A 26,060-nucleotide genomic window follows, 5' to 3' on the forward strand; every position below is an offset into this window, starting at 1 on the left:
TATGAGAGGTGCTTTGCCTCCCTTCCCCTTCGAGTCAGGCATGTGGAAAGTCTTGCGCCATGACACAACGTGACCCCATCAGAGGGCACTGCAGGGAGGGCAGCGCGTGGACAAACATGTCCCAGGTATGGTGCGGGGCCAGTTTGCACCTGCCCCCACCTGGCCTGGGACTCTCCATCTATGACTGTTGTGTGCGTTGAAGGTGCACTTCCAACTAAGCAAAGATAAGCTGCGATGCTATGGGGCAGAAGTTCTGTACAACATGTATTGTGACCCTGTGAATAAACTGCAGTTACATTTTTGACATCAATTTTGCAAGAATTCTCCAGAATCAACAAACTGTTCCAAAGGGAATCGGCTAATGCCTTCACGATGCCCGTCTTTCTTTCGGGCGCTTATAGCCAGAGGATTGTTTCCACAGCGCATCCCTGCATCGGACGCGAAACTCCGCGAAGTGAGAGTTGCGGCCACTCGCCACCGGCTGCTGTTAACTTCGGGTAATGTTCGCGTGGCTCCCGGAGCCCGGGCCTGACAGCGCCGTGCGCAGCCGCAGCATTGCTACACACACGCTGGGCTTGTCTCCTCTGTCTCGGCTCCGCCCGCTCCCGGCGCCTCCCAGACCTCAGGGGGCGGCCGCTCTTCCCACCCAGCTCCTCTCTATGGTTGCAGGTCCTAGTTCCCGCCGCCCACTCCTGTTAGTCACGTGGGCAGCGGTTTCCGGCGCGGACTCGCCGTAGCTTGAGTCGGGAGGTGGCGGACGGTCGCCGCGTGGGTCGGTGAGTGAGGTCCGCGCCCCCCCCCCGGGGGAGACGCGAATCGGCCCCGCCCCGCCCGCTGGGTCGTTTCCAGGGACACCGGCATTTGCCCCCATACCCCGCCCCCTCCTGCCGCGTGCTGCCGGCGGCGGTTACACGGCCCCAGCGCCCTTTGTCTGGCCCGGGGCTCGGCCCCCTCCCCGCCCCCGCCGCTCGCTTCGGGTCCCCCCCCCCCCCGGCGGAGCCGCGCAGAGCGGGGCGGGCGTGACACCGGGGGGCGCTGCCCCGGGGCCAGGGCGGAGTCAGACCCCCGCGAATGTGGAGTCGCGTCCCGCTGCCGAGGCGGGGCAGGGAGCCCCCGGGGCGGCTTTGAATCACTGACCGCGACACCCCGTGAGCAAGAGCAGCCCCTGCCGGGCCCCGCCTCTGCGCGTGTGGGGGCGCGGTGCGAGCCCGTCTCCTGCGAGCTGCGGGGTCCCCGCTGGTGCTCCCCGAGGAGCTGATCCGGGAAGCTGCCCTGGGCAGAGACCGCTGCTGCCCGCCCCGGGGAGCTGGCGGGGTTGGGGCTCAGCTTTGGAGCTACCAGCAAGTTGTGTTTAAAAATAATAACCATAAAAGCCCGTCTCGCAGTGAGACTGGCTGTGCTCAGCTTCTGAGCTCTGACGCAGCGGCAGCAATAACTACTCAGCAGTAACTACCTGTCTGTAGTGGTCAGTTCCAGCACACGCACAAACACCCTCGTTTTTCAGGACCCGGTACACTTACCTACACACAAGAGGATTAAAAATAAAGAACTGCATATTTCGTCTGGTCCGGCTCTCATTCTCCTCCTTTTGCAGCAATTGCTCTGCAGCGCCCAGGAGTTTCCATTGCAGTGTGAGCTGCTGCTCCATCTCTGGCTCTTTAGCATGTGTTCAGATGTTATTTGGGCATATTGTTAATATTTTCTTGATCGGTGTGAGCATCATAAGGGACGCAGCGATTTTTCAGTTTATAACTCAACTAAACTTGAATGGAATTTCATGGGCTAAAGAAAAAGCACTTCTCTATCCTGTCTGTGTTCTCCCTGCCAAATTTCAAAGGTCTGTTTAGAACAATGGAGGTGTTAGTTTCTCAGAAAGAAGTCCTAACACTCTTTTGTAATGGAAAAGGTTAAGCAGTCTAAATACAAGGGTTGCTATTAACTCCCCTGTAATACAGCTTTGAACATAGTGTGTGCTATTTAACTATTTTTAATTTTTCAATTTGCATCTGCAGATCATTCATGCAGTTTTAAGGTGAATAGAAATATTCTGGGATGAATAAACTGTGGGAGTCTTAGTGGCGTTGAGGGGGTAGCTGCTGGATGTTTGAAAGAATGTCCATAGTCTGGGTGGAAGATCTAGTTTGATTATCAGTAAGGCTTTGTGTCTGTCATGGATTCCAGGACTTTCTGGGACCTCCGGGACTTCTGCAGCGGCCTGTGTGGATGGCCCTGGAGCCACCTGAGCTGCTGCTGGGTCAGTGTCAGGCCACTCCTCCTCCCCAGCACCAGGAGTTTGGGTGTGTGGAGGCTCAGGGTTGGGGTGCAGGGCAGTGCTTGCCTGGGGGGTGCTCCCCAGAAAGGCAACAGGCACTCCCCACCCTCAGCTCCTAGCTCCACATGCTGCCTCTGCCTGCAGGCACTGCCCCCACAACTCTCATTGGCCATGATTCCCAGCCAATGGTAGCTGCAGAACCGGGCCTTGGGGTGGAGCGGAGGCAGCATATGGAGCTAGGAACTGGAGGTCGCTGCTTCCAATAAGCCGGGTAGGGAACCTGTCCAAGCCCTGCCATCTTCTCCACCCCAGCACCTGCAGTGCCCCCTGGGCCGTGATCCCCCTCGAGCACCGGCAGCACCTTGCCAGGCCGCATCCATAGTGTCCCCCAAACTGCTCCCCTCCGCCGCCCTGAGTTTTAGTCAGGGATATATAGTAAAAGTCATGGACAGGTCACGGGCCATGACTTTTACTAAAAATACCTGTGACTAAAACGTTGCCTCAATTATCAGCTATATATATAGGGTGACCAGACGTCCCGATATTTGCTTGTTTGTCCCACGTCCCAACCAATGTGCGGTCGGGATACTGGACAAACAAGCAATTTTGCCCTCCCGGAAGGGTTCTTCCCCCCCCCCCCCCCCGACTCTGCCCCCTCCATCCCGGAACCGAGTGCCCCCTCCCCTCCCCCCGGCTCCTCAGCTGAGCGGCATTCCTCCTCCCTTCCAGGCTTGCTGCTGTAATGCCGGTGCAAGCCTGGAGGGAGGTGGGGGTGGTGGCCAGCTTCCAGTTCCTGCGGCTTGTGAGTACGGGCACCAGGCAAGCAAGGGGGGCTGGCCAGGGGGCTGCTCCCCCAGGAGGTAGAGGGTAGCAGCGGCGGGGGAGAGCGGCTCGGGGCCGCACGAGTGGCCATGTAAAGTTTATCAGCTTGGGTGGGACCCCGGACGGCTCCCCGCCCCGCGCCAGTATGTCGCACCGGCCACCACAGGCCAGGTAAGGAGCCGAGTCGCCCTCTTCCCCCTCGTCCTGGCTCCTCAGCTGAGCCCCCCCGTCACCCTCCTGGGGGAGCAGCCCCCTTGCCAGCCCCCCTTGCCTGCCTGGTGCCCGTACTCACAAGCCGCAGGAACTGGAAGCTGGCCACCACCCCCACCTCCCTCCAGGCTTGCACCGGCATTACAGCAGCAAGCCTGGAAGGGAGGAGGAATGCCGCTCAGCTGAGGAGCCGGGGGGAGGGGGAGGGGGCACTCGGTTCCTTACCTGGCCTGCGGCGGCCGGCAGAACATGCTGGCACGGGGTGGGGATACTACCCCCCTACAGGTCAGGGCGAGGAGCCGGCCGGGGTCCCCCCTAGCCGATAAACTTTGTGCCCACTCGCGCGGCCCTGAGCCGCTCTCCCCTGCTGTTGCCGGGGTCCGAAGCCATGCGCCTCTCGCTCCAGCGGCTCCTTCCCCGTGGGGCGGCGGGACGTGCCGCATGTGCCCTGGGGGGAGGAAGGGGAGGGGCAGCAGCCACGGTGCGGCCGGCATCTGCAAAAGCAGCTTTTTTTTTGCTTCGCGCCCCCCCCCCCCCCCCCGCGTGTCCCAATATTCCCCCCCGTCAGTGATCTGGTCACCCTAGCTATATAGAGTTTGGCCAAGTAGAACACCTGAGACTACCCATTGTTCTAGGCTTGTTGCAAATGATTGAGTTGATAACAGAAGTTTCTACACTTCCTGTCCTACTGCTCAGAAAACTGCATCAGCAGAAGTGGATTTGACCAGTTCTTACTGTTACTTCTGTAGCAGGGGTACTAGAGCTCACCTTTTCATTGGATAAACTTTCATCAGATACGTTTACTCCAGTAGCATACACTTTTCTCAAAATATCTATATAATGCAAAAACTTTTTAATGCACAGTTAAAAATCACAATTGGCCAAGTTACAAACTGTGGAAGCTTTTCTTTTGTGATTTTTAACTTGCAACCTTAATATTGCATTCCTATACATTTAATTGCCGAGTTTTCTTTTAAAAGTAGGTGTGGGAATGACCCCTACATATATGCACTTCCTTGTGGCATAGATACATTTCAGGTAAACTACAAGGAGTCTGGTGGCACCTTAAAGACTAACAGATTTATTTGGGCATAAGCTTTCGTGGGTAAAAACCTCACTTCTTCAGATGCAGATGGAGAGTGGCTGGCTCATTACAGAAGCAGCTTTTCCTCTCCTGGAATTGACACCTCATCTGTTATTGGGAGTGGACTACATCCACCCTGATTGAATTGGCCCTGTCAACACTGGTTCTCCACTTGCGAAGTAACTCCCTGCTCTCCATGTGTCAGTATATAATGCCTGGATCTGTAACTTTCACTCTATGCATCTGAAGAAGTGAGGTTTTTACCCACGAAAGCTTATGCCAAAATAAATCTGTTAGTCTTTAAGGTGCCACCAGACTCCTTGTTGTTTTTGTAGATACAGACTAACACGGCTACCCCCTGATACTTCAGGTAAACTGTGTGTCTATCAGATGGGCATGCCTTTAACTACATGAGCAACAGGTGTGCATTTCAAAGAGCACACAGTTTATTGCGGATTCTTTCATGGTGTTGTTTACACTACACAGTCAACCTGTGGAACTCCTTGCCAGAGGATGTTGTGAAGGCCAAGACTAATAACAGGGTTCAAAAACGAACTAGATAAGTTCATGGAGGTTAGGTCCATCAATGGCTATTAGCCAGAATGGATAGGGATGGTGTCCCTAGCTTCTGTTTGCCAGAAGCTGGGAATGGGCAACGGGATGGATCACTTGATGATTACTCTGTTTGCTCTGGGGCACCTGGCATTGGCCACTGTCGGAAGACAGGCTACTGGGTTAGATGGACCTTTGGTCTGACCCAGTATGGCCGTGCTTATGTATTCACAAGAATTGCACTCCAGTTAGGGTGGAGAGATCCCAAGATGTGCTTGAGGACCTGCTCTCCATACAAAAATTTGAAGTTTCCGTCCTGGAGAATCCCTCTTGAAATCTGACTTATTTAATCTCTCCCCACTTAAAAAAAAATGTAAAAACTTATTTTTTCAGAGGTATTTTTAAGTTACTACCACAGTTGCTGTAGCGTTTTTTTGTTTTGTTTACTAACCTTGTTTATAAATTTGTTGAGGTTGGGATGTTGTTTTTTTTTTTTATTAATGAAAATTGTTTAGATAGTGGTGGCACTTTTGTAATGGAGCAGTCGGGGAGGTGCTTTGTGATAAAATGATTATTTATTTAGGGATGCGAAGGCTGAATTGTGAGTGTTATATAATGATTAACATTCAAAAACCATTTGAGGAGTTGAGGGGAGTAGAATGAGTTTGGGTGCCTGGCCATTTGAAAGGAGGGTTCAGATTAGGAGGCAGCACTAAGGCAAACAGTTGTCTCCACATTTTGGAAAAAATTGCTCATTTAAATAGCATCTGTAATTGTGCAGCTTACAATTTAACATTTTCTTTTGTTGTATATGCTCTATCGTGCATTTTTATACAGTAGAGTCTCAGTTACAAATACCTTGGGAATGAAGGTTGTTCATAACTCTGAAATGTTTGTAACTCTGAACAAAATGATATGGTTGTTCTTGCAAAAGTTTACAACTTAACATTGACTTAATACAGCTTTAAAACCTTACTATGCAGAAGAAAAATGTTGCTTTCCCTTAATTTTTTTAGTAGTTTACATTTAACACAGTACTGTACTGTATTTCCTTTTTTTGGTCTTTGCTGCTGCTTGATTGGATACTTCTAGTTCCAAATGAGGTGTGTGGTTGACCGGTCAGTTCATAACTCTGGTGTTTGTAATTCTGAGGTTCTACTGTAATTTTACTTTGGAGCAATTTTTGTCATGTAGTAGAGCACGTATTCATTGAAAACTGTCAAGTTCACAGTTTCAAAGTTAATCTGTTTGAGTTATATTTTTTTGTGGGTATGAGGCAAGATAGTTCACATTTGTCTTCAGTGCAAAGAATATATTTTATACCCATCCTCCACTCTCCTTCAGAAGTAACTTAATGGATTTTCCTCAAACTTAATCTCCTCTAGGATGGAGAACAAGCATAATATATTTTATCCCAAAGGATGTTTTAAAAAAAAAAAAAAATTGTTGGTGAGTCAAAACAAGCTGTTCCAATGAGAGAAAAATTTGCACCATAACAGCAGTTGCAACCAGTTACTGCTGTATGGTTTGTGATTATATAATGGAAATTATATTGGAATGCATTTATGCATGCCCAGAGGCAGGTAAAGATGAGCTGAAAATCAAAAGCTTGTAAGATCTTAGAAGCAATATGGGTATAGATGCTGCCTGTTTAGTTTGGGACCAAAATGTAAGTTTTGTAAAGCCCTTTAACACGAATAGATTATTTTTTATTGAAATCAGGATTTGTATTTCAATATTCTCATATATTGCTGTGAACCCATACACAGCATTGAGCTAGTACATGAGAATTGAAAGTTACAAACAAAAATGTAGCTTCTAAGTCTAGTGTTGACAGATTTCACTTCTTTTGGACAGTTAAGTGAATTGGATTTAAAATTTTTATTTTTAATTCTGTGTGGATGTGCGATTATTAACACAGGCAAGGGGTTTAAGAAAGATTTCCCTGACAGTATACATATAAAACATAAAGTTGCAGACTTTACTTTTTTTTTTTGGAGATATATTTTCCGTAAACAGAGTTACAAGTGATGAATTTTGTTAAAAGTTTCTATATTTGGTCAGCAATACCCCATCTTTCTTTAATTAAAAAAAAAACCCTTTGGGTTTGTTAGTTTAATGGTGAATTTTTTGTTTGTATGTGTGTCAATATATCAATATAGATATGGAAAATTTATGGTGACTGGGATTTTGCTTGTTCTGGCAGATACCACAACATTTATAGTAATGATTTCTCAGGTTCTTAAGGTAGTGGTTGTCAAATACAGGACTAATTCTGTACATTTAACTACAGCATTATGCATTTTCTGATTTTATAATCTTAAAAACAAAACTTAAAAAATAAAGAAAAAAATTCTGAATTTCTAGATTGTAGGTTAATATCTCAAACTGAATATTAGATTAGTAGAAAATCTTTACTAAAATATTTGATTTTTTTGAAAGCTATTGAGCCTTTTTAGAAGTTGAGGGATTCACTAAACATTTGAGTACTTTTTTGGCAAGGTCCAGTTATTTTTATCTAACCACTTAATGAACCCTGATATATATATATATATATATATATTTATTTATTTCAGAATCTGAATATTATACTGGTATGAAGTCTGGGATTTGCTATAATATAATTATTGCTAAAGTTAGTCTTGGACTAGTGCAAAAAAACTGTGCTAAACTAACAATCCAGTGTAAGTTTTATGAACTCTTTGAACCGCCAGCATTAGACACGAGTACTACGTACCACTGAATTTTGGAGGCACTCAGACTTCAAATGGTATAAATCATTATTATATCCCAGGAAGGCTGAGAGTTATTGGCCCTTAAAATCATATAATGACATCTTGCTTTTTATTTTTCTGCTTCAATCCTGACATTTTAACTGCCACTATCAGGACCCATTACAACTAGAAATTAGTGTTTCATACAATCAGAAATCTTAGAAACAACTTTAATACACTATACCAGATGGCATCCTGGGGTTTTTTCTCATTGTGTACCTATGTTAGGAAAATTTATGAGCATTTTTCTGTGCTGGTGCATCTGCATGGCTGCTAGTGACAGTACAAACTGTAACATCATAGACAGGGGACAGACAGGATTTTTACCACCACCTTGCCTACACCCTGTCTATCACTACAACATCTGCTGTTGGTAGCAATGGTGCAAAAATGTTTATGCAATTTCCTAGAAGAAAGCCAATATGACTTGATTTTCAGTCTTTTAATGTTTATTTTTATTTATTTTTTCCTAATTACCATTGCTGCAAACTCAACCTGTGGTCTGAAAGTCAAGCAGCCAGTTTCTTTCCTTTTCACTCATTGCATCAGTAATGAAAGTTTTGTAAATCAGATTAGGGCCTCAATTAAACTTGTGTGATCTGATTGGGTTATTTGTGTTAGATATGCAACTGGTTGGGATTTTCTGACTGATGCACAAATGGAATAGAACCCTGCTCTCAGAGCTGTGTTGGCTCTGCAGTGCTAACATGAGTAAAAAGTAATAAAAAATGTGCTGTTTGTTGGTAAAGTAAAGCAGATATCACTCTGAATGCAGGTAGGGAGCAGTTATATTGCTTAAGAAGGTGCCCTTTTTTGTAAGTCTTTTTCAGATCTGAGCCATACTTTAAGGAGCAATAAACTAGTCCAGAAGCCAGTTCTTGAGAAGAATAGACATTGTTTTACCTTAGGTTATATGATTGCCTGGTGTTTAATTAACATTTTGAACATCTCTCTACAGAGCTTCAAAATGACTAAAAAGAGAAAACACCAAGAGGATTTTCAAAAGGTGAAGCTAAAAGTTGGAAAAAAGAAGCCTAGACTAGAAAATGCAACTGATACAAACTTCAAAACAAAGGCCATACATCTTCCTGAACAGCTTAAAGAGGATGGAATACTTCCCACAAACAATAGAAAACTTAACATAAAGGTATGGTAAGGTAAACGTTTTAGCTGTGATTGTAATATAGCTCATTTGACAGTTTGTTTTTTAAAAAAAGTTGTGTTTGAGCACTGTCCCACTGACCGTGATCAAATGCTGGACTATGGATACTTGTGCAGTTCAGTTAGTGGCTTGTGACTTTGGATGAACTAATAATCTAAGGCAGAGATTTCAAAAATAGGAGCCGGAAGTTAAATATTGTTTGGGAAGCTTTAACTCAAGGCACCTGCTTTTTTTAAATCTTGGTGTTACGTCATTAATTTGTCCAGAGGCAAAAGTTTTCAAAAATAGACTCCATATTTAACTTTAGGTTCCTGTTTCTGAAAATTTTATTTTCTTCATTTTTCATCTGCTTGCTACTTTCTAAGTCCATCTGTTTGCAACCTGAAAGGAACTGCACCTCCATGATCTATCAAAGGCATCTGCTTTTGGCTCCTGGCTCTTTAGAGGTCATCTTTCTTGGGTAGGGATCTGTCGCTCTCTCAACAAGGGTTTTTCTGCGCTGCAATGTTTCCCACCTACACTGTGATATCCCTAATAAGTCAGACCACCTAAGCAGGCCAGACTCTGCACATTGCTTTCTCTCCAAAGGCTATAAACAGCTGTAATTGCCAGCAGTACAGGGTACCACACAGCTCTTTCTAAGCAAGTACACTTGTTCTTAACGTTAAAGCATTACAGAGAAAGCATTAAAAACAATAAAAGAACCTACACATCTGCTAAAAAGCTTATCAGAGGTGACCCCAACTCCAGCCTGGGGTACTGGTAGGTGTCAGTCCTTCGAAACACACAACTGGATTTTCCCCAGGGTTACAAGTTTATAACGGTCTCGGATTCAGATTCAGAACCAGAACTATTATGAGTAGTCAATCTTTCCTTTATATGGCTTAGGTGTATTATCTTGATCTCATGTAACAGGTGATCAGCAGATAATGGCCACTCTTCAGGACATAACTTCATAAGGCTGTTTTTTTGCATAACGGGAGGTAGGGAGTGATGGTGCAAAAATGTATTCGTATTGACCTCCCCTTAGATCAGTGGTGGGCAACCTGCGGGCCGCATGTGGCTCGTCAGGGTAATCCACTGGCGAGCTGCGAGACACTTTGTTTACATTGACAGTTGACAGGCACGGCCGCCCGCAGCTCCCAGTGCCCGCAGTTCACCGTTCTTGGCCAATGGGAGTGTGGGCAGCCGTGCCTGCGGACAGTCAGTGTAAACAAACTGTGTCGCAGCCTGCTAGTGGATTACCCTGATAGGCTGCAGGTTGCCCATCACTGCCTTAAATAGTCCTCAGGGAATTGACCTTCCCTTAGATAATCCCCAGGAAAACCAGTTAACACTTTTTGTTCCAAAAGTCCATTCTTGCCTAACACATTATTCAGCATAGTCCTTTTAACCTGTACAGTCCAGCTCTCACATCTGTCACCTTTCCGTCTTCTAGAGGTTGCATACAATTCGGGCCACAGTAATTCATAAATGATTCATTTAATATATTGGAGCCCAAAGATACTTAAATTTTATTCAGTAAGTTCTCCAAAGTACAGCAATTTTCTGCAATAGAGCTGTCACACCATCTTCCTTTCCTTAACTCTAGCCCTCCCACTGGAGGAGATGAGGGGCCACCTTCAAGGAAGTAAGTCTGCTAGGGGTACCTTAAAAGTAGCTGTGCAGTCATAATTGGCATACTCCAGCTCTACTCTTGCAAGTGGGTATGAGAGAATCTTAGTTGCTATTATTAGTTGAGGAGGCACTCAGATGTTATGATTATGAAGGTCATGTAAGTACCTAGATAGCAAACCATTAAATAGGAGGGTAGGTGACTTGTTTGCTGTTATGCTCTAAAAGAAAGCATTTTTGGATCTGAAATTATTAAGCTCTTGATACAGTCCATTAAAACAATTTCTATACCTATTAAGCCTTTTAAGAACAGATTAATACTAGAAAATGGATCAGTTTAAAGTTTTTGAAGGAATAACTAGTAAGTGTGTATCTCTCTTCTTGCAGGATCTGCTTTCACAGATGCATCACTACAGTGCCGGAGTTAAGCAAAGTGCTCTTCTTGGGCTCAAAGAACTGCTGTCCCAGTATCCGTTTATAATTGATGCACACCTTTCAAATATACTAAGTGAGGTGGCGGCTGTATTTACAGACAAGGACTCTGGTGTCAGAGTAGCGGCAATCCGGCTCCTTCAATTCTTGGCTCCAAAAATCCGAGCTGAGCAGATTGCTCCATTTTTTCCTTTGGTAAGTGCCCACCTCTCCAGTGCCATGACTCACATCAGTGAAGGAATTCAGGAGGATTCTTTGAAGGTCTTGGACATCTTGTTGGAAGAGTACCCAGTCCTCCTTACTAATCGCTGTAGTATATTGCTGAAGAATTTTGTAGAGCTTATTTCTCACCAGCAGTTGTCAAAAAACCTGAAAAGTAGAGAGAAAATGTCCTGGATGCTGTCTGTTAACCCTAACCGCAGAGTAACTTCACAGCAATGGAGGCTGAATGTACTGATCAGATTCAAGAAGTTTCTCCAAGCATTGGTAGATGGTTCCAGTGGATCAGAAGATGATGAAGGAATCCAGGAGCAAAAGGAGAACTCCCAGTTCATGAGGAACTCAGTATGTATAAGCTGGAAGGAGCATGCCAGTAATCAGCAGCACATCCAGCTATATGAAAATGGTGGGTCACAACCAAGGATCAATTCAGCATTCAGACTAAGGTGAGAAAAATGTTACTTGTCTGAGAGTTTCGTTGAGTCAATTCTATATTTACAACTAAGCTAATATGAGTGTGTTGTATGTTCTTGCTACTGAGTCACAGGTGTTCATTTTTGTCTTAGGACTCTAGCGAGATTTATATTAGATCATTCAGTGAGATGGGTTATTTTACCACAACAATTTGATCATGTTATGGAATATGAAAATATAGAAATATTGAGCCATTGATAACCATGCTCTGTGTTCATTAGGACTCTCTCAGTGGTATTTTTCATTAACTACAAATAAAATGGTCATTTATACCACTTGTTACAAATTTTCAGTACAGGCCATCCTTCCAGTACATCTTCCATGCAGATGGAACACCACAGCATTATTTTTTATGCATATAACTGGAGAGTGCGAAGGCAAATCCCTTTTTAGTAGAAGTTAAGTGTACTGGCACAGAGAGCATCTCATGCTTTAATGATGTGCACATTCTAATGTGACGTAGAAACATTAACTTCAGGCCATGTGATCAGCACTTTTTTTTAACTGAGGAATTTTGAAGGCTCAAAAAGTTAATCGGTCTTGCTGTAACTTTGATCTCTTCCCTTGAAAAATACATTGTACTCTTTTCTCCAACCTATATTTTCTTCGGCTGAACATAACATCTTTCATACTATCCATTTTATAAATACTTTCTGGCTGTCTGAGGTGTACAACTATATAACTATTTGGTATAAACACACAAGTCACTTATTTTGAGGTCACACACAGAATTATCAGTGCGCAAATGCTTTTTATCAAATTACCAATTTTCTAGATTGGTTCACTTATAGATAAAATGTGACTTCTTGAAATATGATTTAAGGTGTGCTTACTAACAAGAAATAGAAATGGTTAACAGAATAGATACTGAGAAATGGACTTAATTTTACATTTATGAAAAAAACCCACTTGTATATTTCTAATCCTCTTCCCTAGTGACCCTCCCTACACTAGACAAAAAGCCTTGCCCCACTTTGTTCTTGCAATGCCGGTAAGACAATTTGCATCTACACACAAATGTCATCGTAGGCATTTTATATTCGTTGTAGCATTCATAGAACAAACTTCCTGAGAACAACAATACTACTTACCTCTTCAGTAGCACCTTTCATCCGTAGATCTCAAAGCAATTTACAAAGGAGGCAAGTAGCATTATCCCCATCTTATGGAGGGGGGAAACTAAAGCACAGAGCTGAAGTAACTTTCCCAAAGTCACGTAACAGGCCAGTGACAGAGTTGTGAATAGAACCCAGGTTTCCTGAGTTTCAGTCCTGTGCTCTATCTACTGTATATCTGATTGAACTACAAGAGCATATAGTGTGTCTTCCCCCAATGCAAATTCAAAGGCACAGCTACTAGCTGGTCTTTCCATCTCCATTGCCACGTTTTACCTGTCACTGACTGTTCTGTGCTCCCTGCCATAGGGCAAATCAACAGGAAGCACCTTATTTGCAGTGAATACTGGGAATTCTATGAAGTTAACAATAGTGTGCAGTTGATTGCCAGTATCCACTTCTGTGAGATAGCAAGTAAGAGTTCAGCAATCTTCTTGATTTCCAATAAAATCTGCTCCATTGAAAACTTTGATTGAGCTGTAAGCTGGGCTGAGCCAATGAAAAGGCCCTGCTTGGATAATAGAGTGCAAGTCCATTCACACGGAGTCAGAACTAGCAGGTTTATACCAAGATGTGTCAGAGGCTTGCCAAATTGTGCACTGAATGCCGTCCATGCAGTGTGAGAACTGAAGATGCATCATAACAAAGACTGAGAAGATATCTGAACATGTGGTGCCAGCTGAACTAGCTGCCCTTTCTGTGAGGAGCTGGATTTCAATAAGGGGTCCAGAGAGCCGCTTATGGTTATAGCTACTTGCCAAGAGGCTGATTTGAGCGAGCATGAGGACGAGTCAGCAGATTACCAAGAGGAGATGTTACCAGAATCTAAAGGATGGCTGGCAAAGGAAGGTGATGGCAACAAAGTCAAGTTATTGGGAAAAGAAGGGCCCTCCTCAAAAGGTATTGAGATGTATTTCATTTTATCACATTGGGTTGTTGTTCTTACTACGTGCACTGGGGGATTGGGGGGTCCTGGGGAATGAGATAAATAGGACCAGTCCATCTGGTCTTACTGGCTACAGCCATGATTGTTAAGAGTGCAAGTTACCACTAGTAAGGGTAGAAGTAGTCTGGGTGCTGGAGATCGAAAATAGATGACTAGATAGTAGTCCTCAACCAAGGGTCCAGAGCCCCCGAGGGGCGGTGAGTAGGTTTCTGGGGGTCCTCCAAGCAGGGCCAGTGTTACATTCACTGGGGCCCAGGGCAGAAAGCCAAAGCCCTCCCAGGCTTCAGCCCTGCATGGTGTCCTACCACCCGGGGCTGAAGCGAAAGCCTGAGCAACTTAGTTTTGCGGGACCTCCTGTAGTGTGGGGCCCCGGGCAATTGCCCTGCTTGCTAACCCATAATGCTGGCCCTGGCTTTTATATGCAGAAAAACAGTTGTGGCACAGGGGGGCCGGTGAGTTTTTATAGCATTTTTTGGGGGGAGGGGATCCTCAGAAAGAAAAAGTTTGAGAACCCCAGGACTACAGCATAGAGCCCTTCTCCCTGACCTCTTTTTCCTGCCCAAAATATCACATTAACCTGGAGACTCTTAATCCTTTCATCCCCAATTCCATCTCCTTTAGCTCTGCAATCAGTTCTCAGGGCTTGTCTACACTTACTGGAGGATCTATGTTGCGGCGATTGATGCATCAGTGGTCGATTTAGCGGGTCTTCAGTAGACCTGCTAAATCGACCGCCGATCGCTCTCCCGTTGACTCCTGTACTCCACCTGATCGAGAAGAGTAAGGGGAGTTGACGGGAGAACGTCTCCTGTCGACGTCACGTAGTGTGGACCCCGCAATAAGTAGATCTAAGCTACATCGATTTGATTTATGCTATTCACGTAACTCAAATTGTGTAGCTTAGATAGACTTTTCCTTTTAGTGTAGTCAAAGCCTCAACCTCTGCTACTATTGTTGCTGCCAGGAAAGAAGTGACTTCTAATGGGAGGGAAGAGAAATGCCTGGGATTCCAGTGGCTCCTACACTTCATGGACAGCCCCAAAATGGCAAACGTAAATGTTTAACACACAAACAATATTAATGTCCTCCAGAAAGCTACATCTTTTTATTGCACTAAATCTTACAGGCAAGGTCCGTGGTCCAAGATGTGATTCATTGATATAATACATTTATTACCCATGAGAGGAATCGACGCTGATAGTGCAAATACATTTATCATGTATTTTAATCTTTTGCTGCTCTGACAGCAGGAGATGGCGAAATCTCTCAGGTGACTACACTTCTAGCTTTCTGACCAGCTTTCTTATCAAAATAGTCCTTTTCCTGGGCTTAAAAAACAATAACTTGCACATGGGGTGGTGGGGAGGGGATATTAATTGCTGCTGTGTCTGGTACAGTTTGCTATTTTTATTTAAACAAAAGAAAACCTCACAAGCCTCCAAACTGAGTACCGTACATACCCCATAACTGGAGTATTAGCTTTTAAAATGACTTATAATAGGCCCATGTTTGTTCCCTGTCTCTTCCTCCCAAGTGCTCCAGGCAAGAATTAAGCTTTTTTACCTTTAAAAAAAAAAAAAATGTAATGCATACCTTGTCTTAGTGATTACCGAGTATTGGTGTGCTCTGCGAAGCCCTATCTGCATACTATTTAGCTTCATTCCAAAATTAGAACATTTGAACAGTTCAAAGCCATAATTTAATGTTCAAATTTGCCTTTTTCTGATTCTTCACTGGGTTCTACTGATACTTATGAAGTAGTAGTTGCACTGGATGAGGAATTGATTGGAATATCTCCTGCCTTCTGGACGCTAAGATGCCACTTTGTCCCACCAAATTCATTTTTTAGGGGATCAAGAACAAAGAAATGAAATCCCCTGACATCTTGAACAAGGCAATGTCGAGGGATGGGATCGTCTTTGAACTACAGTTGGAGCTAAAGAGGAAAAATAAGCTGCAGCTGATTCAGGAGGAGGAGAATGAAGCTGCAGAGGAAGTTGAAGGAGACTAGATTGCAGGAGAAGACTCAGAAACTGAAAAGGACCAGACAAGAGAACAAATGGAGCATTAGATGTACATCAGGTGGATGAAGATGGAAAGCTAAACCCAACTCATTTGCCAAATCATTAGGGCTTCTGTATGGCCATTGGCAATACTCCTCAAGGAGAGAGGCATACATATCAGCCTGATGTTGGTTTCAAACAGCTTTATACACTTCAAGTGACTCTTCGCTTTTGCCATTTACAATTTGCAAATGGCCCTCCTCTTGCCCTGTGTCTCCACTAGACTCCCTTTACCCTCCCTCTGCTAGACTTTCATCGTCCTCTGACTGCTCTGATGCCACAGATCAGTATTATGCGCATCTATGGAATCTTTTTTCCTTGAGCTCCATCTTAATTTTTTGTGTTATTAGAATCTGTCTTATTTATTGATTAAACAGTCTACATTTTATTAGAAATTATTTGAATGCCTAATAGTTACATAGTACAAAAATGCTTGGTAAATAGTGCTTTTACCACCCAGTCCCTTTGCATCCAAGTGTCATATAATAACTACCTTGTACAAGGTAAACAAGCTGAATTGTTACAGTAGCAGTTTTTCCAGGCTACCTTAGAATTAAAATATATTGTAAGCACTATACATTAGCAAAGTGGTTAACAATTTCACTGACATGAAACACTCATAGCTCCCATATCCCTGTATAGCAAAGTATACTGCAGTAGTCAAACGTCAACTTTACAGACTACCCTAACCTTTGCGCACTGTAGCTTTTGTTGGCAGTGGAGATCTGTTTACTCCTCTTTGGCCACTGAAGTTGCACATATTGGTTAAGCATATCCTGGATCGTACTAGTTTTTCTTTAAATGGCAGTTATGCTGGACTCCTGCCCATGAGTTTCAGCAGCTGAGTATAGTATCTCCTTGTGCTTTCACAGTTCAGTCCATCTTGCTTTCACAAATGTGAAAACTCAGGCTATTGAAACAAGTGGATGTATTCAGTCAGTGTTGTCATCCCAGTTTAGTGGGAACCTTGAGGAGCTTGCTTTCAGGTTTTTCAAGGGCACTGTGACAGACCCAGACCAGTGGGTTACAGGAGTCTGGTAGAGGGCAAATATACTGGTCACTGGATGAGTAGTTTTCTGTTCCCTGAGTGACCAGAGCAGGGGCTGCACTAGAGTAATCAGGAACCTGCTAGAACCAGTTAAGGCAGCAGGCTAATTAGGACACCTGGAGCCAATTAAGAAGAAGCTTCTAGAATCAATTAAGGCAGGCTAATCAGGGCATCTGGGTTTTAAAAAGGAGCTCACTTCAGTTTGTGGTGGGAGTGTGAGGAGCTGGGAGCAAGAAGCACAAGGAGCTGAGAGTGAGAGGGTGTGCTGCTGGAGGACTGAGGAGCACAAGCGTTATCAGACACCAGGTGGAAGGTCCTGTGGTGTGACTAAGGAAGGTGTTTGGAGGAGGCCATGGGGAAGTAGCCCAGGGAGTTGTAGCTGTCATGCAGCTGTTACAGGAGGCACTATAGACAGCTGCAGTCCACAGGGCCCTGGGCTGGAACCTGGAGTAGAGGGCGGCCCTGGGTTCCCCCCAAACCTCCCAATTGACCTGGACTGTGGGTTCTCCCAGAGGGGAAGGTCTCTGGGCTGTTCCCCAACCCACATGGTGAATCTCTGAGGCAAGAAAATCCGCCAATAAGCGCAGGACCCACCAAGATAGAGGAGGAACTTTGTCACAGCACATTGATCTACCATTCAGCTTGGTGCTGTGGTAATTAAAGCAATTTGTCTCCATAATATGAGTAAAATTCAACTAACTACTGCAGGCTAGGCTTTTCAGAGAGATTGTAAAGTGTTATTTCTCATTGAGAATTAAGTATTCCAGCCAATTATTGTCATTCCAGTAGCCCAGCACAATGTAATTTCATCACTGCACAGTGTCCATACCACAACCTTATCCTACTGTTTGAATAAGGCTCAGGTCCAGAAACTAGACAGACCTTAATGTGAGGTTGCTTGCCCTGGGACTTCTGTTGGAGTTCCTCTTGATGTGCCAAGTACTGTCCTACATACTTTGCTCATTGATTGTAATCTAAAGGTCTGTAATCTAAAAGTGGAATAATAATGAATTCCACCCACCACTGTTTGACCCTCCTCCTCAGTGGGACCTTTCCATAGCAGTCAAACATAGGATATTTATTCCAATGTTGTAAACTGGGACAACTGCTCTAAGGAGAAGTTCATGCCGTCAGTGGTGATAAGAGGAATACGGAAGATATGTCTACACTTAAACCACTACAGCTGCAGTGCTTCAGTGTAGATGCTCACTACAGTGACGGGAAGGGTTCTCCTGTTGTTGAAGTTAATCCACCTCCCTGACAGGTGATAGTTAGGTCAAGGGAAGAACCTAGTGCTGTCAACACCAGGGGTTAGGTCGGTATAGCTACATCTCTCGGGGGGGTGGATTATTCACATCCCTGAGAGACAAAGCTGTGCCAATGTAAATTTCTAGTGTAGACTAGCTATGAAATGCTTACACAAGATTCATGTTCTAACTATGTTCTTATGTGGACCCCGTTACTAAGTTCTTTAAGCTCCCACAACCATTTTGGAAGTGTTCTGGGAATGGTAGATAGGTGCTTTTGTAGTTTCAAATACCTTAGGAAACAAATGCAGTGTTTTAAACAATGTTCTGTAGACATGATTAAATTGTGCAAATAAAAGTGATGTAACCAGTTTTTTCATGTAATCACTGTCGCTGCAGTGGTTCACTCTGAGTTTCCTAGTTGCAAAGAAAGATCCTCTGGTGGTGCCTCTAATGCTTCTGCAAATAACGTTCCTTAGAAATAAAAGGAAACTGACGTGGGTTGTTAATTTTACTCTTGTGAATCTAAGCGCTGTGGGAAGTGGCACTTGAAAGTCTGGGTGGGAGATTCCGGGGGGAGGGGGGGGTGGGAGGAAGGGAAAAACCTAAAAAATATAATTTCCCTCTTCTGCCTTGGGTGGAAAAAAATGCACACAGGATATTTTGCCCTGAAAAATACTACATCTCTTATGTAGCTGGTTGAGGGAAAAAAACCAAGCCACAGTAATGTGATTGCAAGCCCCATTGGATGTTGTATATCTGTACAGGAGTTCTAAAGTTTTTGACACATGCTAAATTTCCTCTTTCTTGGCTTCTTTCTCTGTCTGCCTCTCTCCTTGTGTGGGTATTTTTCACTGTTCTTTCTCTTCCCTCACCTTGCCCTTGCTCCTGAGAGGGAGCGTGCACTATTTCTAACCCCTTCTCTTTTTCCCTTTGTGTCTCACTGCCCCCTCTCCTCCCAAAGGATCGTGCCTGGTAATACACAGTTATTTTGGAGCATAACTTTAAAAGATTTCAATCTGCTGTTCCTGTTTAGTATATGCTGTGGGTTGTACCATAGGCAAGCCTTCTCTGCAGAGTTTGGCTAATTATAGAGTTTTGAAATTACAAACGTGGCCAGGGCAAGTATTTTTTTTCAAACTGTCATAAGTTATTTATCTGTATTGGGTGCACTTTAAAGTTTATTGAGATTCTAGAAAGATGACCAATTATAGTGTTATTCCCAATTGTAACTATAGGGACTATCACTGCAGCTGGAATGAAGTGCGCCCACTGTGTATCAAGTCTAATTAATGTACACAAGTTCAGATTTATAATGGGAATTGCTTGTCAAGTGGGTTGAAAACCAGACTGATCATGGGATACAGTGTCCAAAATCATAGGCTGAGGGCATTATTGCCCTCCAGAGAGTACTCTTTCAGGGGGCAGATAAAACATGTTGCCTGTAATGTGTTTTTGTTAACCCATGAACTCTTTTGAAAATATTTTACTATCCTGGTTCTTCTGAGATTGCTCTGTTTTAGGAGCTTTGTAATTTTAAAATATTTACTGGCTCTTGTTTATGGGCGCATAACTCCCACTGAATTCCACAAAAGTTGCATGAATGTGTCTGAGGGGAGAATCTGGCCCCCTTTGTAATCCATATAGATCTTTTAGAGTACAGACAGAGGGTGTTAAGGGAAAATGCCCTTGGATTTTCTGGCTCACCTAGGAGAGAGAGAAAATATATGGGACATAGTTTTACTTTTTGAATCTGTTATGCTAAAATTATACCATTTCACTTTCTTGATAGTTTTATTCTAATAATTTTATTTTCACATTGATCTGTAGTGGTCAACTGCCAATTATTACTCTCTACAAGAACAAAGCATGTAAAACTGGCTGGAAGCATAAAGGGGTTCTGAAATCATATTGTGCAAATACAGTGCAATGAAGGTGCTCCCCTTCTCTTTTTAATGTAATGCTCTTTATCTCTGATTTTTTGCTTCTGTGGTTTAGGTCCCTGGTAAGCATGACAGACAGTGTGGAAAAAGGCCTGTCTTCTGCTGAAAATTTAAAAGGATTTATTGAAATAATAATTCCATTATTGATTGAGTGCTGGATTGAAGCGTCTCCTGCACAACTTGCTGCTCCCATTCTTGGAAATCTTTTGGAACCTGAATCTCAACAGCTAATGCAGCAAGTGCTTAGTATCATATATTTGCTGTGGAAACTCACAAAGCAACATGATGAAACACACAAAATGGTAAGAGAAAGGAGTAATGTGATCTACAGTTTAAGCACATAAGTTAAATTTGCTCTGCCTATAAATTGGTGATTCTTCATGATATAAGTGAGGAAATAGTTTTTAAAATAATGGAAATAAAAATTTAGTCCCAAGTTTTAAATGTGATTTTATGGAAGTATGAGTTTGAACTTTCTCAGATCCTTTAATCTAGAAAAGTAGCTATCAAACTGAGGTCTTTCGACCACCATTGATTTACAGAGTCCTCCCTGGCACTCTGCAGGACACAAAGTTTTGAGATCTAAGCAGTGGAAGATTGGATTGTTGGGAAGGTTTGTGGTTCTGTGAGAGCATCTTTGATTCTCCAACTTTTCATTCTGCAGACCACTCTATAGGATAGTGAATCATTTTTCTGAGCTGGAGAGACTTCATTGTAGAAAACAAGGTCTCAGAGAGCCACAGAATAATTACAGTGTGAGGTCCTTATGTTACTTTCCAGTATTTGCATAGTGATATCATGACTATGTATGAAGACAATCAAAACTACAACAAAAATATTGCAAAGCAATGTTGAAATGTCTTGCCTTCCTTATTTGCGCCTCTGTGCCTGTTCACCAAAATAACTCCTTTTTTACTTCTGCTACACACTTCTAGATTCTGCAGCATGGTATAGGGATGTCACTGTTCCCATTCTCTCTTCCCCTTTTGGCTGCTGGGAGGGATGGGAAGGGATATCTTGGCAATTCCTTTCCTAACATCTCTGTAAGAGAGTGCAGATTGATTTGCTGAGCACTCTCTGTGCTGCTGTATGTTCCAGGCAGCATGGGTAGGTGTGTGTCTTTGATCAGCTATTTTGCTCCTGAGATCAAATGGAGTTGGAGTTGCTCTTGTTGAAACCATGGACTTCTAGAGATTCACAAGATGAGTAACAATGCTGTAAAAAGTGTGTGTGTAATATGTATGTGTATATTATTATCCTCTTCTGTACATGTCATAGTTCAGGGCATCTGCACCTGTATTTCCCATCTATGGTCTAGCAAGGGCACCTACTCTCAGGTTACTGGCTCCCCAGCTGTCATCTCTTGGGCAGAGACACATGCCTCTCCCATTCCTGACCTAAGTATTTCCAGGCTTCACAGTTCCTTGCCTACACTGACTTCCCCAACAAAGTCAGACTGACTAAGCAGGCCTGCTCTGCTTTTCTCCTCAGAGGCTATAAATGATGTAAATACCCCAGTGATAATTTACCACACAGCTCTTTTTCTTAAGAAAAAACATTATAGAGAAAACATACTGAAAACAATAAAAGTATCTGCACCTCAACTCCAGCAAGTGCTCTGGCCGGTGACCAGTCCTTCAAATCCCATCAAGGTTTTTTTTTTTTTTTTGTGGTTAAAAGTTCAAACTTGTAGTGTAGTGAGCTCAGAACAAGCACACCCATGAATCTGTGTGTCACTGTCTTATCCAGTTTTGGCCTCTGATCTTGTCTTCCTGTAGAAGGTGATCACCAGACAATGAATTTCTCCTCAGGGTGCAGCTTTGAAAGGTTAGGTCCAGAGGAGAAAACTTACCTCCTCCCAAGTATTTCCTAGGAATCCCACTTAACTTTGTCTAGCATGTTATTTTAAAGAGATCTCTGAAGCTCATAACACTTCTCAGGGTTTACATTAGCCATGTCTCTTCTTTAGAGATGTTACATACAATCCCACAATAATACATATTCATTTGTATTTTGAATACAATTAACTCCTAAGATCATTAAACATAATTCAGTAAGATTTGACCAGAATATTGCAGGAAATTCCCATATCTGTCTCAATACTTAATGTTTTATTATGTTACATTGTGAGATTTTCCACAGTATGAAGGAAGCTGAAGATAAAACTATTATCTTAAATCACAGTTGGCACCCTTGTTACAAATTGCATTATAAGACTGCTCTCAGGGGTTAGTTTGTTTTAAATTACACAGGGTTGAATTGACACAACAACGTTCATGGGATTGATTTTCATAACTAATACTGCATCTTAGTTAATATGTGAAGGATCTAACAATAAAAGATCTGTGCTGCATTTCTCTTTCAGGAACTCAATTATACTAGCTTTCTTATGGTTGCAGTGGTCACTCTAATACCATGGTATTGGCATTGTATAAAAAACTAGATAGATGAAACTGTTGATGTTATGTCCCCCTATTTTCAAGTGTTCAAAACTTCCTTGAAAACTTACCTTTGGGGCAGAAACATTTCAGAACTTGATATTACATTTGGCATTTTTTTTAATCCTTTTAACTCATGGAGTCAGAATGAGAAATGCCCTTTTTTCTTTACATATTGAACCCATTCAAATGGCTGAATTTTGGAAGCTGAAACTTTGCATGTAAATAGTCCTTGAAAAGTGGTGCTTTGGAGAAATGGTGAAGGTGCAGAGAAGAACCACAAAAATTATTCCCGGCAGGGCTGGGAAAAATGCCTTCCAGTGAAATTAAAGGAGCTCTATCTAGTTTATCAAAAAGAAGATTTGAGGAGATGGTTTGAATAGTGTATAAACACCTTCATAGGCAGAAAATACCAATAAAGGGCTCCTTATTATGGTGGGGAAAGGAATAACAAGAACTAATTGCTGGAGGTTAAAACGAGATAAATTATAAGTGGGGCTGGTGGCATTATCTGTTGTTAAGGTGGCTTGTTACTTACTGTTAAGACTCCTGTTTTCAGTTGCTTATAAGGTTGCAAAACTTTAACTGTTTGGCCTTTAATTTTCTATGCAGGATGTCTCTCAAGCTGAATGTTTTTTGGAAAATTTTGGCTGAAATGAGACTAGGGCAAATAACATTTTTTTTCTTGGAGGTGTGTCCCTGTGGGTGCTCCACTTTAAGTGTCTTGATGCCCTGCGCTTGTAATCAGAGATTTGTGGTAGCAGTGCCCGGTTGGGCTATGCATGTGCCGTAGCCATCTCGCGCCGCACCGACTGGCTACATAGCGGCTAAGTTCCCTCTAAGCTGTGCAGCTGTCTATTAAGCCCCATGCAGGGGTTCAGGGCTGTGGCGGGGAGAGATGATTCTCCCCAGCGTGGACCTGCTGCGGTGGGGAGAGGCGCTCCTCCCCGCTGGTCCCAGCGTGGACCTGCCCCGGACTTGCCACCGCTGGGGGAGAGGAGCCCCTTGCCTTGCCTGGCCCGGCCCAGGCCCACCGGAGCTGCCGGGGAGAGGAGCCACTCAAATGTCCTAGCTCAGCCCCACCGGAGCTGCTGCCGAGGAAAGGTGCCTCTCCTCCGTCCCAGAGCTGCTGCAGTGCGAGAGGGTTGGGGGGAGTCCTCTCTCCCTGCTGCAGCCCCGGGACAGCCTGTACCCCCAAGCCCCTCATCCCTGGCCTCACCCCAGAGCCCTCACCTCAACCCTCTGCCCCAGCCCTCAGCCCCCTCCCGATCACCTCATTCCCAGCCCCACCCCAGAGCCTTCACCCCTAGCTGGAGCCCTCACCCCCTGCACCCAATCCTCTGCCCCAGCCCTGAACCCCCTCCCACACTCTGAAGTCCTTGGCCCCACCCCCACCACATGAATTTTGTTATGTGCACTAATATGAAGGTGATGTGTCACACATTACCTCCATATTGGTGCACATAAACTTCATTCTGCACATGGACAAAAAAAATTGGAGGGAACACTGCATAGCGGTGCACAATTAACTGTCCCCCAGTTCCTTCTCTGCCGCTTTTGACTTGAGTCAGAGTGATCCGCAGCACCCTCTCCTACTTCAGAAAAAAAAAAAGTAGATAATTCTTAGTGGTAGTGTTAGCTTAGTTGTAGTTAGCTTCCCTATCCTCTTGCCCTACTGTAATTTCTTTAATTGCACCAAAAAAAATATTTTTTTCCCCTTTTACCTCTATCTCTTTGGCAGCCTTGGCCTCAAACAGGCTTTACCCCTTTTTTTCTCTGTGGGCTTGTCTTCACTACCAGGGTAAGTTGACCTAAATTATGCTACTCCAGCTACGTGAATAACGTAGCTGGAGTCGACATAGCTTAGGTCGACCCTACCTCAGTTTCTTCATTGCGCGGCATCGATGGGCGATGCTCTCCCATTGACTTGCCTTAATCTTCTCGGGGAGCTGGAGAACCTGGGTTGATCGGAGAGTGCTCTGCGGTCAATTAAGCGGGTCTTCACTAGACCCACTAAATCAAGCGTCGATCTCCCCATAGTGAAGACCAGCCCAAAGAGACTGACTTTCTCAGGCATGCCAGGCTCACCTGGTTTTAAACGCTGCCTGACTTACAGACTCACATTACTCAAAAGTGCCTGCATTGCAGAAAACTGACAGCCAGGACAAGAAAAGCCAGGGATCTCCAACTGAAGCTCCTCATGATGGAGAAATCAGTCAGGTCAGCCTCCGACCCTGAGTCCAGGTGCCCTGGCCAACGGTGACCATCAAAAGCCTCTGATGGGGTTGTGCTCCAACAATGGCTGCCAAGGAGCCTGCTCCTAGAAAGCCCGCAAAAAAGCGGTCACAGACATCCCTGCACCAAGAGTCGCCCAAAAGAAAACTATCTCCTACTGAAAGATCTCCCCTGGAACTGAGAGCGCCAGACCGTGAGGCACCAGGAACGTCCGGTACCGAGAGTTCCCAACGAGCTAAAGACCCTATGCGGGCAAGCTCTAAAAGGAAGTTCACATGCTAAAGTGAAACCTTCCAACTCGGCACACACACATAGCCAAAGAAGATCTTGGCACCGAGCGGTACAATAGCACCACCTGCTGTACTTATGCTGCACAGTAACCTGTGTGCTCTCAGTAACCCCCTGCCGATACCCAAGCAAGCGTAGGAGGAATCCATCTGGTTCAAATGCAGTGGGGACAAGAGCTGGAATAGAATAGTTGGGACAAGGAAACTGGGATTGGCATGACCAGGAGACTGGCAGTGGGACCTAATGAGGGGTGGAAGGAGGTGAGGAGGAGAGAGCGATCTGACTTGCCAGGTTATGGGAAGAAGATAACTGGGACTGGCTGGGCAAAGAGAAAAAATTCTGCAAGAGGTGAGGACATTGAGATTGGATGGGAAGCCCTGGAATGGTGACTGGGAGCTGGTGGCAGCTGGAGGCTGTGGGGGAGACAGGCAGATCAGGGAGTGGGGGAGGGAACTGGGATTAGCAGGCCAAGGGGACTTGGGGACTAGAAATGATTGGGCAAGGAGGTGGGGAGTTTACAGGGGTGCGACTAAGGCTATGTGCTGCTATAACGAATGTAGCTGCTCTTTGCCGGCAAGAAAGAGCTCTCCTGCCGACAAAATAAAACCACCCCCAATGAGGGGCGGTAGGTTTGTTGGTGGGAGAGTGTCTCCTGTCGACAAAATGCTGTCCACACTGGCACTTCTTGTCGTTAAAATTTTTGTTGGTCAGGAGGGTGGTTTTTTTCACACCCCTGACTACAAAAGGTTTAATGACAAAGTGCAGGGTAGACATAGACACCGGTCAAGGAGCCTGGGATTGGAATCAGAAACAACAGTACTGTGAAAAGGACAGGTTGGATTGGAGAGGGAGAAGTGATCAAGCTCTGAGCAAACATCTGAAACCCACTGTCGGGTTGTTCCCATCCCCCTCTAGTGCTGTCCAAATTGAGGATGACAACTTACTATTCCTATCTATTACTCCATTAGCTACAGTGGCAGAGTTCTGTGTGGACCAAAAGTTTCCAACCTGGCTGATGAACCATGTAGGTGTGAATATGATGTCACATGATGGATTTTTTTTTGTTTTTTTGCTTTGTAAAAAAACTTTGGAAATTACACACACAAATTGCATTAAAAAACA

The 26,060-nt window shown here is 44.3% G+C and overlaps 1 protein-coding gene across 1 annotated transcript in view; it reads left to right on the top strand.

Moving 5' to 3' along the window:
• The first annotated feature begins 708 nt into the window (after nucleotides 1–708).
• TEX10 (testis expressed 10) overlaps nucleotides 709–26,060 on the top strand; it is a 121,154-nt gene continuing 95,802 nt past the window's right edge. The window contains exons 1-4 of the mRNA XM_054018625.1: nucleotides 709–776; nucleotides 8,673–8,861; nucleotides 10,878–11,587; nucleotides 20,033–20,279. Of these exons, the coding sequence (XP_053874600.1) occupies nucleotides 8,682–8,861; nucleotides 10,878–11,587; nucleotides 20,033–20,279 (1,137 nt within the window). The 5' untranslated portion in view covers nucleotides 709–776; nucleotides 8,673–8,681. The remainder of the gene's footprint in view (nucleotides 777–8,672; nucleotides 8,862–10,877; nucleotides 11,588–20,032; nucleotides 20,280–26,060) is intronic.

This window comes from Malaclemys terrapin, chromosome 2 (genome assembly GCF_027887155.1).
Source record: "Malaclemys terrapin pileata isolate rMalTer1 chromosome 2, rMalTer1.hap1, whole genome shotgun sequence".
NCBI lineage: Eukaryota > Metazoa > Chordata > Testudines > Emydidae > Malaclemys > Malaclemys terrapin.